Source organism: Nomascus leucogenys, chromosome 9 (assembly GCF_006542625.1).
Source record: "Nomascus leucogenys isolate Asia chromosome 9, Asia_NLE_v1, whole genome shotgun sequence".
NCBI classification, from domain to species: domain Eukaryota; kingdom Metazoa; phylum Chordata; class Mammalia; order Primates; family Hylobatidae; genus Nomascus; species Nomascus leucogenys.
In genome coordinates, this window is record NC_044389.1 from 98,314,674 (window position 1) to 98,330,799 (window position 16,126).

Consider the following 16,126-nt stretch of genomic DNA (forward strand, 5'->3'; position numbering starts at 1 on the left):
CACATACAGATCTAACGCATTCTTTTAGTCACTACACATTCCATTTTATATATGCACCACAAGTCATTTGCCCATTCTCCTGTTAATGAACATTTAAGTTGCTTGCAATATTTTTCCTTAGCAACTTTTTGTATCGAATATTCTTGTAGCAATATCTGTATGTAACCACCTAAGACTTTCTCTGGTGTAAACCTGCAGAAGTGCAATTGCTAGTTTTTAAGTTTTCTGCATGTTGTTAAATTTCATTAGAAATTTATATATGAGGCCGGGCACAGTGGCTCATGCCTGTAATGCCAGCACTTTGGGAGGCTGAGGCAGATGGATTGCTTGAGGTCAGGAGTTTGAAAACAGCCTGGCCAACATGGAGAAACCCCGCCTCTACTAAAAATACAAAAAATCAGCTGGGTGTGGTGGCGTGCACCTGTAATCCCAGCTACTCGGGAGGCCGAGGCAGGAGAATCACTTGAACCTGGAAGGTGGAGGTTGCAGTGAGCTGAGATTGCACCACTGCACTCCAACCTGGGTGACAGAGCAAGACCAAGACTCTGTCTCAAAAAAAGAAAGAAAGAAATGTATATATGAGAATTTCTGTAATGAAATAAGAAAAACTTACCTTCATACTTGTAATCATAGTTTCCACAAAACTTTTAACACATTGTGTCATTTGATCTTGGCAGCAAGGGGAGATCACCTACCCTCATTTTTAGATGAGGTCTCTGACGTGGTTACTGCAAAGAGCAGTACAGCATGTGACTTGAATGCAGCCCTGGACAGCCTCATTCTTCGGAAGCCTTTGTTCATTCTTTCCTCAACTCTTCTTCATTCCACACCCGCAGACTTACCCCAGAACTTGCCGGCTTAAGACCACAACCTTTCAGTTTCCGTGGGTCAGGAAGCCAGGTGCCACTCACCTGCGTGCTTCGTGGCTCACTCACATGAATGTACACAGGGTTCAGTTCCTTGCAGGCTGTTGGCTGAGGCCTCCCTTGACTCCCTGCCACACAGGCCTCTCCACAGAGTATCTCAGCACACGGCACCTTGCTCACCAGGGCAAGCAATAGAGAGGACGAGAGAGAGAGTCCAACAAGACAGAAAGTACTAGCAAGAGGGAAGGAACCATCTTTTCTCACCTCATTGTGGAGGTGACAGACTATCACTTCCATTGTATTCTGTTAATTAGAACAAATCACGAGGTCTATCCCATACCCCAGGGAGGAGATTACACAGAGGCATGAATACCAGGACGTGGGGATCACTGAGAGCTGGATCAGAAGTTGCCTACCACCCCCCACCCCTACAATCTCCAGTTGGAAAATTTTCATCTCTTATCTCTCCCACTCCTACCTACCCATATTTCTGGACAACCCCCCGACCCCTTGGTTCTCTTTTCTTTTTTGCTTCCATAGCTTTCTAATTCCCTACTTCATTTCTTACACAGCCATTTAGCTCCCACTTTGTCTCACTTTAATAGTAGAGGCTAACATCTATCACATGCTTACTACATGCCAGCCACTCTCCTAAGTATTTATATCTTTTAACTTGTTCTTATGAACAGTATGAGCTATATATTCATATTAATCCAATTTTGCAGATTAAGAAACTCAGCAACAGATGAGGAAGCAAAGAGAGGGGGGCAACTTGTCCCCAACAACACAAAATAACACCTCCCCTACTATACTCATGTTCTGAGAGCCTATGAAGATATTTTCCTCAATAAAGATTGCTTTTCCGGCCAGGCGCCGTGGCTCACGCCTGTAATCCCAGCACTTTGGGAGGCCGAGGCGGGCGGATCACAAGGTCAGGAGATCGAGACCATCCTGGCTAACACAGTGAAACCCCGTCTCTACTAAAAATAAAAAAAAATAGCCGGGTATGGTGACGGGAGCCTGTAGTCCCAGCTACTTGGGAGGCTGAGGCAGGAGAATGGCGTGAACCTGGGAGGCAGAGCTTGCAGTGAGCTGAGATTGCACCACTGCACTTCAGCCTGGGTGACAGAGCAATACTCCATCTCAAAAAAAAAAAAAAAAAAAAAAGAGAAGAGAGAGAGATTGCTTTTCCCTCTGAAAGGAATCCTGCCACCAATTTTTAAATAATGCAACATACTTTTAACTAATGCTTATTTATACGGCAAAGGCATGTATGAGAAGTAAAAAGTTCCCTTTGCTTGGCTTCTTTATTTTCCCACGTTACCATTCTTTAGAACTCTGATCACAGGCCTCCAGAACTAGAAATGCCACCAGGAAGGGATGTTCGTCTCTCACTTGAATGGTTTTCCTCCTGTGTCACTTGACATGTGACAAAGTTGAACACATGTTAACTTTAGAAATGATGGACATTTATTCAAATCTCCTCAAGGTATTGAAGCATCAAGTATGAAAATTAAGGCCAGGCGCTATGGCTCATGCCTATAATCCCAGCACTTTGGGAGGCTGAGGTGGGAGGATCGCTTGAGCCAGGAGTTCCAGACCACACTAGGCAACACAGCAAAATCCCTTCTCTGCAAAACATTTAAAAATTAGCCAAGCATGGTGGTGCACACCTGTAGTCCCAGCTATTTGGGAGGCTGAGATGGGAGGATCCCTTGAGCCCAGGAGGTCAAGGCTGCAGTGAGCTATCACACCACTGTATGCCAGCCTGGGTGACAGGGTAAGACCCTGACTACAAAAATAATAATTATAATAATAATTAAAAGAAATTTCATTAATGTTTGGCTTAGTTCTCACTTCTGGCTAGAGCTGAGGATGTGGAGGGGACTTGATAGCACCATAATATATCACGTGTTCAGAATACTCTGGGCCTTGGGGATGGGTCTGATATCGTCTGCCCACCTTCTGCCTCTGCCTTCTCTCACCCTGTTGGTGAAGGGCCCCCGGAAGTGGAGTGCATGACATTGGCTGTGCCCCGTGGTTGGGCCCCTTTATTCTCCTTCAGACCTGGCATATAGGAAGCCTGCCCAGAAAGCAGCTGAGCTGACCTCCTTCCCCCTGTGTGTAGCCTCTTACCCACAATTGTGTCTACTATGTGTTTATACCATTGAATCCATGAGGGCAAGGACAGCTTTTTCTTAACTCAGGGTTTTGCTCAGCCCTAGTCCTCAATTTTTAGAGACGAGCAACTGTCATACATATTCATTTACTCATTTGTTCATCAAACATTTATTGCCTGTTATGTGCTAGGTTCTGTACTTTTTAGAAAGTCTCCTATTTTTGTATAATAAAGTTAAGCTTTTTGTTTTTGTGGGGGTTTTCTGTTTGTTTTGTTTTGAGATGGAGTCTTGTTCTGTCACCCAGGCTGGAGTGCAGTGGCACCATCTCCACTCACTGTAGCCTCCACCTACCGGGTTCAAGCAATTCTCGTGCCTCAGCCTCCAGGGTAGCTGGGATTACAGGCACACGTCACTACGCCCAGCTAATTTTTGTATTTTTAGTAGAGATGGGGTTTCACCATGCTGGCCAGACTGGTCTCAAACTTCTGACCTCAGGTGATCCACCTGCCTCAGCCTCCCAAAGTGCTGGGATTACAGGCGTGAACCACTGCACCTGGCCTGATAAGTATTTTGAATTTGTGTGTTAGTATCTTGACGTTTTATAAAATTCTGGATATTTTACAAAAAGACTGGTCAACTTTTCTGTAGAAATTAAATGACCACTCCACTAGATCTGCCTCTGTTTTAAGAGCTTCTGTAGTTGGAATTCTCCTGGGGACAGTGGCCACTTTTTATTTTGTGGTTTCAACTTCAAATTTTTATTTTATTACTATCATCTAGAAATGAATTAGTTGAGATGTACAAAGTTTTATTTGTTTGTATATTGCCCTGACTTTTACCACTTGAGTAAAGATTGGAAAATCAATGCTGAGGCCTAGCAAACTCTTGGCAGTAGACTTAAGTAAGAATTATATGTTATATTAATATATGTGTATCCAAAAGTAATATCATTTGCTAGCTTTGCCTTGGGAACTAAATGGGAGTTAAGGGGAAATTCATATTGATAATTTTTATGACTTTAGAATTGTAAATGAATGGGAACAAGATTTCTCATGTTTTCTTCTTTGAAGTGCTTTTCTTGTGGAATTTTATAAATTAAAACGTTAAAAGTGAGTTTTTTTTTTTTTGAGAAGGAGTTTCGCTCTTGTTGCCCAGGCTGGAGTACAATGGCACTATCTCAGCTCACCACAACCTCCGCCTCCCAGGTTCAAGCGATTCTCCTGCCTCAGCCACCGAGTAGCTGGGATTACAGGCATGCGCCACCACACCTGGCTAATTTTGTATTTTTAGTAGAGATGGAGCTTCCCCGTGTTGGTCAGGCTGGTCTTGAACTCCCGACTTCAGGTGATCTGCCCACCTCAGCTTCCCAAAGTGCTGAGATTACAGGCATGAACCACCGCACTAAGCCTGAGAATATTGATTTGATATTATAAGTGTTAAAAACACTCACATAAAATAATTTATATTTCAAACTCTGTTGAAAATATTCTCCCTCCTTGATAGCCTGAGGTTTTAAAATTTCATAAAATGACAATTAGGTACATAAAATTAATAACTATCCTGCTACGGTTTGAATGTGTCCCCTCCGAAGTTCATGTGCTGGAAGCTTAAAGCCCAATACCGCAGCATCAGGAGATATGGCCTTTGGGAGGTGTTCAGGTACTGAAAGCCTCGCCGTCATGAATGGATTAATGTTGCTATAAAAAGGGCTTGCGAGAGTGGGTTCTCTCTCTTCTGTGCTTCCGCCACTTGGCGACATGATGTTCCTTCCCCCCAAGAGGATGCACCATTCAAGGTACCATCTTGAAGCAGAGAGACCCGGCTCTAACTTGCTGGCATCTTGTTCTTGGACCTCTCAGCCTTCAGAACTGTGAGAAATAAATTTCTGCTCTTTATAAATCACTTGGCCTCAGGTATTCTATGGTATCACAAAGAAGCAGACTGAGGTGTGTCATGAGCATTTTAAAGAGAAGTAACATGGTAAATCTAGAATTTGGAGAGAGAAGACTCTACCACTCACTAGTGATGTGAACTTGGATGACTTACTAGCTTACATTGAATGAGACAGTAGTTTAATAGCTTACACACTTGCCTCCCTGTCTTTTTTTTTTATAGAAAATCACATAGGTTAGGATGTTTGTGATGGAGCTTGTAAAATTATAACACGCTCATCACATTTGGGGTGTCATTGGTATATAATTTCAATTCCAGGACACATGGAAACCTTCTTTTTTTTGAGATGGAGTCTCACTCTGTCACCCACGATGGACTGCAGTGGTGCAATCATGGCTCACTGCAACCTCTGCCTTCTGGGTTGAAGCAAATCTCATGCCTCAACCTCCTGAGTAGCTGGGATTACAGGCGCCCACCACTATGCCTGGCTAATTTTTTTTTTTTTTTTTTTGTATTTTTAGTAGAGACAGGGTTTTGTCATGTTGGCCAGGCTGGTCTCGAGAAAACCTTCCATTCTTGATCCATTCCTTGTGAAGTATTACTTCAGCCAGATGAATTTTAGCAGAGGTCTTGTAATTCCAGGACCTCAGGGGTTGGGGGCAGGGGAAATAGCTGGGAAGTCTGTTAAGCTTCTAGATGTGCCCCTTTCAAAGGATCCCCAAGGAAATGGGTCATTCGGGTGATTTTCTGAAGATTTCAGCCTTAATGTTTTAGTTTACTTTTGTTCCCCTTATTTCCTCTTGTCCCTTGAGAGGATTCCAACCACTCAGACTGAAAACAAAGACTTTGAAAGGGAAGAAACAATATGTACTTATTCCTTGGACCTTTGAATTTCAGAGAAAATTTTTTTAAAACCAGAAGAGTCTTGTTTTGTGAGTCCATGGACTTGCAAAATCTTAGAGTTTTTTCTTTCTTTTTTTTTTTTTTTTTTGACAAGGAGAAGTCTATAAACACCATAGAACCCATTGTTCCACTAGTTTAAAAAATTAAGAAATGCTAGACACTTAGGTTGATTCCACATTTTGGCTATTGTGACTAGTGCTTCAGTTAATAAGGAAATGCAGATATATTCAACATACTTATTTAATTTCCTTTGTCTGTTTATCCCAGGAGTGAGACTGTCGGCTCTATTTTTGATTTTTTGAGAAACCTCCATACTGTTTTTCATAATGGCTGTATCAATTTACATTCCCATCAATAGTGTGTAAAGGTTCCCTTTTCCCCACATCCACACCAGCCCTTGTTATTTTCTAATTGGGATAAAGAGTATTTCACTGTGGCTTTGATTCAGATTTCACTGGTGATTAGTGATGTGAAGCATTTTTTCATTTACCTGTGGGTCATTTGTATGTCTTCTTTTGAAGACAAAAAGACTTATCAATGGATGAATGGATTTTTAAAATGTGATATATATAAACAATGGGATAGTACTTAGCTATAGAAATGAATACAGTCCTGTTATTTGTGGCATCATGGATGAGCCTGAAGGACTTTATGTTAATGGAAATAAGCCAGGCACAGAAAGAGAAATGTTGCATGATCTCACTCATTTGTGGAGTGTAAAAATGCTGATCTCGCAGAAGTACAGAGTAGAATACTGGTTACCAGAGGCTGGGGACGGTAGTGGGGAGGAAATTATGGGGAGATATTTGTCAAAGGGTACACAATTACAGTTAGGTAAGAGGAATAAGTTCTGATGTTCTATAACACAGTAGGGCACCCACAGTAAACAATATTATGGTTTATAAATATTATAGTGTGTTAAAAGTAACTAGAAGAGAGGATTCTTAATGGTCTCACCACAAAAAAATGATAAATGTTTGAATTGATGGACGTGCTAAATACCATGATTTGGTAATTACACAATGTATATGTGTATTGAAACATCACACTATACCTCATACATATGTTCATTTATCATGCATCAGTTAAAACCAAAATGAAAAATAAATATAAACTATATATATTCATAAAATTGAATATTAAACTTTTATAAAAATTAAAAAATGCTATTCTAAACAAATAAATGAATAAATTATCTTGAGAGAAGTAAATAGTCTTTGCCTTAAGATTCAATTGGTATATTCTCCATACTCTGTAACCACAGATGTTCTAAGAAGGTATTCATTATCCTTTGATATTAAAACTAAGACAGTATTAATAGAATATTACTAAAAGCTTAGGATGCTGTATCTATAACCTTAGGACAGCATAAAACCAAGTATAGAGATAATAAAGACTTGAATTAAACCAATGGTGGTGATATTTGAGAGTAGACTCAAGTGTGAATGTAGTAAGAGGTTTCGTAGTGATGGTTTAAATGTCATTTTGTCTACTGTTTACAGTGTTCAATGTGTTCAAAGGAAGCATTCATACTAGATTGGAAATTATAATTTGAATTTGTTAAAAAAATGGAATTTAGTTTTTAATCAATCTTTGTTGAATGAAAATCAGTCATCAGGTTTCATTTATTGGATATATATATATAGCTAGATATATATATTTAAATTTTGAACATTAAATAATAAAAAAGATTTGCTGCTCCAGAACAGACGCACATTTGTTTTAAACTTATTATTATAAAAGTTTTAGCTCCTCAGAAAGTTAAAAATCCCATTGATATTTGATTCATGGGCTTGTATAAGCCAAACTGAGAATATCCTGCCATTCATACCTGTGGCTAAAGAGAACATGCAGAATCATACCTGTGTACTAAACAGAACACTGATTATAATCATCACCAGATTTTTAAAGTCACTCACGAGTACCTTCCTTACATTGAATCTCTGAACTTTCTGTTTTTTTCCTAAGATTTTCTTATGAAATATAAGTGGCAATTTGTTTTGAATGAAACAGCCATATTTTACCTTCATACTTTTCGTCCCATTCTGATGGCTGGTAGGTTGATGCATGCATCCTGCTCCGTTGATACCTTGCACTGAACAAGAGGAAAGGGTTTCAATTCTGGACTCTGGAATCTAGTGGCCTGATTCAACGTGACCTGCTCCCTCTTAGAAATTGTGTGACTTGGGCCTATTACTTAGGCTCTCTGTGCGTCTGTTGTCCCGTTCTTAAAAATGGAAAGCAATTTGGGAGGATAAAATGGGTCAGTGTATGTGAAGGGCTGAATCCAGTTCCTGGCACATAGTAAGCACCTAATGAATGGGAGTTATTATTAATCATCCAAGCAAAGGAACTCGTTTCCCCCTGATTTACACATAAGAGTATTCAAAAATTCATCTAGACACTGAGTTCCAAGCAAATTAGTAAGCTTCAATTTTTACAAATCAATACAGAGATTTCAGGTATATGTGATGTAGATTCCATTTCATTACCTGCGTGGAGGGTCAGCAAGGTCCCAGCATGGCAATAGGCAAGACAGAGACCAATAGTTAAAAAGAGAGAGGTAATTTTCTTTTCCTTTTTTTTTTTTTGAGAAGGAATCTCACTCTCTGTTGCCCAGACTGGAGTGTACTGGTGCAATCTCGGCTCACTGCAACCTCCGCCTCCCGGGTTCAAGGCTCCTGCCTCAGCCTCCTGAGTAGCTTTGACTGCAGGTGCACACCACCACACCTGGCTAATTTGTGTATTTTTTTATTAGAGATGGGGTCTCACCATGTTGGCCAGGCTGGTCTTGAACTCCTGACCTCAGGTGATCCACCCGCCTCAGCCTTCCAAAGTGCTGGGATTATAGGCGTGAGCCACCACTCACGGCCAAAAAGAGACAGAGGTAGTTTTCTAAATCAGCCTCATATCACCCCTATCGTTTGAAAAGAATTCTGCCATTTCTCTTCTCTTGAGCATTACCCTATCACGAACTCTATGAAGAACAAACAGATCCAACAAATGTCGGGATTCTGACAACAAATGCTCATCACTCATCATTATTTCTCATCTGTTTTCTCATGTGTCTATTCTTGCATTACACATTTCCAGCACATGTTGTGGGCATGGCCTGTGAGGTGACTACACTGGGGTTGGGGAGGAAGGGGAGTGTGGAAGGGATGGCATTTATGAAGATATCAAGAGATCTAATAGTGGCTCTGACAGAGGAACTCCTGCCGAAATTCACGTCAGCATCCCTAGAAATGACCAAAGACTTGTTACAGCTGTGAGACAAGACAAGAAAATAAAGCCAGTTTCTCTAGATCCAGCAAACGTGTGATTTTCCACTAGCACATCAGCGTGCAGGCAGTTCATGGAATACAGGCCTTCTAGGTGTGAATCTGAACCACTGTTTGCCCTGTCACCTTTCTTGTAGGCATACGATGGCTTAAGCTCCACAATGCCCCGCCTTGCCAAGACGTGTGGAAGGGAGCAGCTGGCTAACCCCATTGTCTCCTCAGGAAACAACCTCTTCTTGAGATTTCAGTCTGGCCTTTCCAGACAGAACAGAGGCTTCCAAGCTCAATTCAGGCAAGGCAAGTACCCTGTGGATCTTCCCAAGCACAAGAGAAATCTTCAGTGCTCTGTTTGGTGCAACAGTGAAATGAGACCTGTGCTCAGAAATGGATGACAGCCTTCTACTTAACATGTAAAACATTAAATAGAAAAGAACTGTGACTTACAATTTTCCCAACTCCTGATGCTTGTAAACTTCTTTTCTGACTTCCTTTGGACCTGCATCTCTAACAAGTTTAAAAGTGCTTTTAAGACTAGAAACAGTATAGAAAAGTTTTTATCCAAATTCACTGATCTAGCACTACCCAAAGCTTTACACTAGAATGGGATACACTGCCATCAATTACAAGACTTGCTTGTAATGTAATCAGATTCCAGCCCCCGGAAGCAGTGGTTTCCCTCATTTCTGAATCCTGCCATTGTCCAACTGAGAAGTCACTGTTGTTTTCCATTTATTTTTCTTTCTTTGTTCCCTCCCTTCCTCCCCTCCTCCCCTCTTCTTCCTTTTCCTCTCCTCCCCTTCCTTTCCCTCCCTTCTCTTTCCCTCCCCTTCCCTTTCTTTCCATAGGGTCTCTCTCTGTTACCCAGGCTGGAGTGCAGTGGTGCATTCATGGCTCACTGAAGCCTTGACCTCCCAGGCTCAGGCAGTCCTCCCACCTCAGCCTCCTGAGTAGCTGGGACTATAGGTGCACCCCCATGCCTGGCTTTTTTTTTTTTTTTTTTTTAGAGATGGGTTCTTGCTCTGTTGCCCGGGCTGGTCTCAAACTCCTGGCCTCAAGTGATTCTCCTGTCTTAGCCTCCCAAAGTGCTAGAATTACAGGCATGAGCCACTACACCTGGCCATTGTTTTTGTTCTTAAATCACCACTCTTCCAAGACCTTTTTACCCATTGCCTTTCATCTGCTCGTTCTAAGAGATGAACCCCTTATCCCATGGTCAGAGATGACTTGTATTCAGATGATTCAGAATATTCACTACAAATATATTTAGTCTGTGTAGTCATTATGTCTATCTTAGTCAACTCACTTATATTCTGTAGTAAAGAGCTCTGGATAGGGACAGTGCCTGGATCAAGGTCTCCCAAATAGGCACCACAGACCTTTAGACTTTGGAGCAAGACAGACTATATTCTTGTTGATTTTAAAGAAAAACTAGTTTCCTGATAGTTCTTTTGCATGTTATTATTCACTTGTATGTTGCTTCATAGTAAAAAGTCCCTGCTAGCTTTCATCTGGACTATAACAACCTCCTCAAAGTCACCTACCCTTACCCCATCTCTCTCCAAAGTCACCTGTAAAAGCCCTGCTCTGATCATGCCATTGGAATGCTCAGTGTCTGTCCCATCTCCACCTGGCCTGGAGAATGAAGCTCAAGCTCCTGCAGATGTTAACCAAGGGCCCCAGAACCCACCCTGACCTCTCTCCAGCATCAGTCACCCACATCCCTTGGGCACCCCATGCTCCAGCTGAGCCTGTATACATGCTCCTCTGTGTCTGCTCAGGCGGTCCCCTCCCTGGCCTCCCTTTTGTCACCCTCCAAGTCCTAGTTTACCTCGGCCTCCTCCTTGGTGAGACTCCTCTTATGCCCTCCAGCGGTGACCGCCTCTCCCTCTTCAGGACTCACATAGAATTTTACTCTTCTCTGATAATCTGCAGTCATCCTTATGAAGCCTTGTTCAATTGAGTATTTATTTTCCTGAAAAGAAGACATCATTTATAAGCGGATTATCCCTATACCTATGATTTATGAGTGGGCAGTGTAAACGAATCCATGCAAGAATTTTGTTTGAATGACTTAGGCAATTCATAGCCATTTAATCTGTTGCTTTTTGCCATTTCCTACTTCCTGTAGTTGAAGAATAATTGTTAAAAATATAAACTGTGCTTCTGTTTTCTCATGGTTTATGTACAGCTCTCCTTACAGAGAACTTTCTTGGCACGCATTTTAGAAATAAGAAGAAAAATCATTGATGGTTTTATTCATCAAATAATTGTTTTGTATGGTCAGTAGAAATGAAAAGCATATGACATGTATGTGTGTTTGTGTGTTCCCCAGCCTGCGGAGGCCACATCCTCACCAGCTTATTTGATACTGTTTCCTCTCCACGGTTCCCTGCCAATTATCCAAACAATCAGAACTGCAGCTGGATCATTCAAGCGCAACCTCCATGTAAGTAACAAAAATAAAAAAGAAAAGGGACACAGGAGAGAAGGTGTCTGTGGGAAGGTCAGTCTATGAGTAACCTTCTTATCTCAGTGCGAACAATCGATGGCCTTCCTCTTCATCTTTTGCAAGTCCCAATTCCTGATGTGCACAAGAACAAGCATTTCCTAATCTGATAGGGAAGTCATTTTTACAGTTGCTTCTAAATTTAAAAACATTTTTTTTTCATTTCAAGGCCTAGGAAAGGTTAAAACACACACACACACACACACAACAACACAACACACCTACAACCTTGCTGTATTAACAGGCATATGCAGGCATATGAGATTGGGGGTAAACCAAAATAATCGTTAAATAGTTTTTGACATGTGTGCCTTGAGTATAGCTGATGCTCAAGACAGTTGCTGAGTGAACAAATGAAGAACAGCCACAGACTGGAGAAACAGTGACTCACGGACCAGAATGCAATGCACGCACCTATCCCTCAAAGCAAACATTCATAAAACCTGGGCTGTCTTGCAAGGTACTATTCCAGCACAGGCCTAGAAGAAACATTGAATAAACGCTTACTTTATTTTCTTTTTTGGAACCCTAGAATCTTATTTTCTGACCTGGTAACAGTCCGATGGTAAGGATTTCTGTCCTTATCTTACAGAGAACATCAGGAAATGCCCCTCAAGGACATGACAGAATGGCTGCAAAGCGGGTGATGCTGGGGCCCTTCTGAATCCTGTTTCAGAGGAGCCCTGCCCTCCTTTGAGGTTTGCAGGAAAATACAGTTTCAGGCATAATGTAGGAAAAGCTTTAAGTTCTTCACTCTGCACAGTAATTAATCGCCCGTGTGAAAATAGGGAAGTCACTTAAGCTAATCAGGCCATGAAAAAGTAATCTGCAAAATGAAGAGTTTGGCTTAAATATTCTCTAGCACTTTCCCTTGGGATGTCAGGAGTTAACAAATTGCTAGTATCTTTATTGACATGCATAAGATGTGGAGGCCGATGATGTCATCCTTAGCCAATTTGAACGGGGAGGTGGAGCCCCAAAGAAAGTTGCCAGCCAGCCAGAAACCGAGCTGTAGATAAAGAAGCCCCCTCCCTTGAACGGAGCAGTTTGTGCTTGAGGATTATTTTCTAATGAGTTGTAAAGCATTTAGATGAAAGATCTCACTGGTTCAAGAACAGCAATAGGAAAAGATTCTATTCTGAAGATTAGGGAGCTTGAAGAACAACAAAAGGAAAATGTATCCAGGCGCTTGCTGTTCTGCGAGTAATTCAAAACTTTCTTGATAAATGTCTCTGAACCTTAGGGCACTAGCTGTAGCCTGAAAATAAAACTGAGTGAGCTAAAATGTGAGTGCCAGGGAGAAAAGAATGCCTTATTTACAAGCACATGCAAAGAATCCGAATTTAAGGAAATGAGTCTATTGAGAAAAATGCTTCTGCGAGGAACACAGCAATGGTGATATAAAAACTGGAAAGACGGCATTTTCCAACAAGATTTTCCCTTATAGTGCCTGGAATGAATCTACCCAGGAGTCTTCTTATTTACCACTACCAGTGTTTCAGATGCCACAGGCACTTTCGAAAGCATCTATTCTGTTACTCTTCAAAGGAAACCATCTAGCATAGAAGTTGTCCCCTTTCCTTGCTTTATCCCTTCAACCATGTGCAAATCCGCCTCATTCATTACTTCTCTGCTGGAGAACCCTTACATGAAATTACCAGAAGTAAAATTTATCTTCCTGTATGTTTTTTAATTTTAATTTTATTTTGTAAAAAAATTTTATTTTTAATTTTTGTGGGTACGTAGTAGATGTATATATTTATGGGGTACATGAGATGTTTTGATATAGGCGTGCAATGTGAAATAATCCCATCATGGAAATGGGGTGTCCATCCCTTCAAGCATTTATCCTTTGTGTTACAAATAATCCAATTATACTCTTTTAATTATTTTTAAATGTACAATAAGTTATTATCAACTACAATTACCCTGTTGTGCTATCAAACAGGTCTTACTCATTCCTTCTATTTTTTATACTCATTAACCATCTGCACCTCCCCGTCTTGCCCCATCTCCCTGTATGTTTTATTTGCCGGCGCTTTATGAGACAATCTTCTCTTTTTTCTTCCAGTAAATCATATCACCCTCTCTTTTACCCACTTTGAACTTGAAAGAAGCACAACGTGTGCACATGACTTTGTAGAAATTTTGGACGGCGGCCACGAAGACGCGCCCCTCCGAGGTACCTCAGTGCTCACTCATCTACATCTGTGGTCTTGGCTGTGCTTTATTTATAGATCTGCATATTTATAGGCTGCCATTCTAGGTTAGAATGTTTCCAATAAATAGAAAGAGCAGCCTAAGACAAGTAAAGATGATTAGAGGGTAAGAAAGCAGGCTGGAATGTGGGGTTCAGGGAACTCAGCCTGTTTATTAATATATTCAAACGCGTGAGTAGTTTGTGTATATGTTTTAAAACATTTAAAAATTGCAGCTGCTTTAAAGAATAGTGGAATGCAGCCCATCCCAGTATTACATAGCATTCTGTCAGAAATTTCTCGTTAATATTTGACCAAGTTCTTACATTCAAATGGAGCATGTTTCTTTCAGCCTTGTCCTTAGTGGAAGCAAAAAAAAAAGCACTTAATTAGTTAATTAATTAATTAATTCCATTAAAAATCTGCCATTTGCTTTGTTAGACATCCCAATAAAATTAAAGGGTGCCACTATCTAGTTGCTGAAATACTCTCAGGCAAAAAAAAAAAAAACAAAGAACAAAAAACAGCACATCAGGCCATTTAAGCTTTCTCCATAAACTTCCTAACTTTTGAATTTTGTTGTAAAAACTTCTCTTCCTGCACTAGAAGACAAGGTCTGTCAGAGAGGAGACTGTTGTGCCTGTTGCCTAATTCCCAGTGCCCAGGACAGTGTCTGAGACAATAGTGAGCCATCAATGAACTCTCCACACCGTCTGCGTACCTCTCACAGCATTGCCTGAGGTCTTTGTTAGTAAGCATTTAACTAAGGATAAGGGTATATTATTTAACAAGCTGATACATAGCAATACCTTGGGCTGAGTACTATTCTCAATATGTTATAAATAGTAAGTCAATCCTTGTAACCTTATGAGATAGGTTTCATTATTTTCAGTATGCCCCTTTTTTCAACTGAGGCACCAAGCACTTAAGTAACTTGTCTAGGATCACACAGCTAGCAAATGGGAGAGCCAGGGGCTGAATCCAGGTAGCCTGGCTCCAGCATCCACACTTTTCTGTGCTACAACATATTGAATATTAGTGCATCTATTTGTACGGGTCCAACTGGGCCAGAGATTTTTGCTTTAGGTACATGTGTCCCTTGGTCATCTAAGTTTTTCCTCTGGTCCCATTGTTCTTGGTCACCTCTCCTATATATAGCTCCTATATATAGTTTATTTTAAATCATCAGGTATTGTCTCAAACACTGACCCTGAATGAAGTGGTTCTCCTAGTGGCAATTTCTTCCCTTTGTTTTGGTCTCTTGTAATTCTAGTAAAGATGTGTTTCCTAGAAATAGCGGCCTGTGCCATGTTGTCATTCATTCTCCTTGTCGTTATCTTCATTATTTAGGCCGTTACTGTGGCACCGACATACCCCATCCTATCACATCCTTCAGCAGCGCCCTGATGCTGAGGTTCATCTCTGATTCTAGCATGAGTGCTGGGGGTTTCCACGCTACAGTCACTGCATCAGTGTCGGGTAAGAAACCTTAGCACCTGGCTCTAGAGGTTAACAGGGATGTGGTAGAAATTTTTGGTTTGTTACTGGGGACTCTGACCTTCGTAGTTGGGAGCTAGTTTCCTGAGATCACCTCTGGGCCAAATCTTACCTTCTTCCCAATTAAGTGAACGTGTTGTCAATTCTAGCAATAATGAACTCTGGAAGTGTGGAGGATTGGTTGGAAATGTAGCTGTCTTTTCAGCTACACCCCATGCTCTCAGATGACTTGGTGTTCTTTTGTTTTTTTTGAGATGAAGTCTCACTCAGTCACCCAGGCTGGAGTGCAATAGCATGGTCTTGGCTCACTGCAACTCCACCTGCCCGATTCAAGCAATTCTCCTGCCTCAGCCTCCTGAGTAGCTGGGATTACAGGCACCCGCCACCACACCTGGCTAATTTTTGTATTTTTAGTAGAGATGAGGTTTCACTATGTTGGCCAGACTGGTCTTGAACTCCTGACCTCATGATCCACCAGCCTCGGCCTCCCAAAGTGGTGGGATTACAGGCGTGAGCCACTGTGCTCACCCTGGTGCTCTTTCTGGCTTGTTTGTTAAGGCAGCTCCAACCTGGGAAGGAGAGGAACGAGGAGCTGCGCAGGACTGGGTTTCTTAGCCTCTTAGCCCAGAGAGTGCTGTTGGTCACTGCCATCTTCCTTGTTTTTAGTGGTTAAAAGCTACAGAACACCTAGAAGATTGGTGTGTGCATTTCGGTGCTCTACTGAGAGGGAAAAGCAAGCATACTGCTTTGGGTTCTAGGCCAACCTGGTTGTGACCTGTGACCAGGTTGAATAGAATCCTGGTCACAAAAGCCAAGTGGCTGTAGGATGGTAAACCAGTCTTTTATTCTTCAAAGTTACCAT

At 41.4% G+C, this 16,126-nt stretch overlaps 1 protein-coding gene across 1 annotated transcript in view; it reads left to right on the top strand.

Moving 5' to 3' along the window:
• Nucleotides 1-16,126, top strand: part of CUBN (cubilin) — a 301,694-nt gene that overhangs the window by 167,526 nt on the left and 118,042 nt on the right. The window contains exons 32-35 of the mRNA XM_003257683.2: nucleotides 9,201-9,360; nucleotides 11,396-11,509; nucleotides 13,641-13,751; nucleotides 15,118-15,246. Coding sequence (XP_003257731.2) covers nucleotides 9,201-9,360; nucleotides 11,396-11,509; nucleotides 13,641-13,751; nucleotides 15,118-15,246 — 514 coding nt within the window. The remainder of the gene's footprint in view (nucleotides 1-9,200; nucleotides 9,361-11,395; nucleotides 11,510-13,640; nucleotides 13,752-15,117; nucleotides 15,247-16,126) is intronic.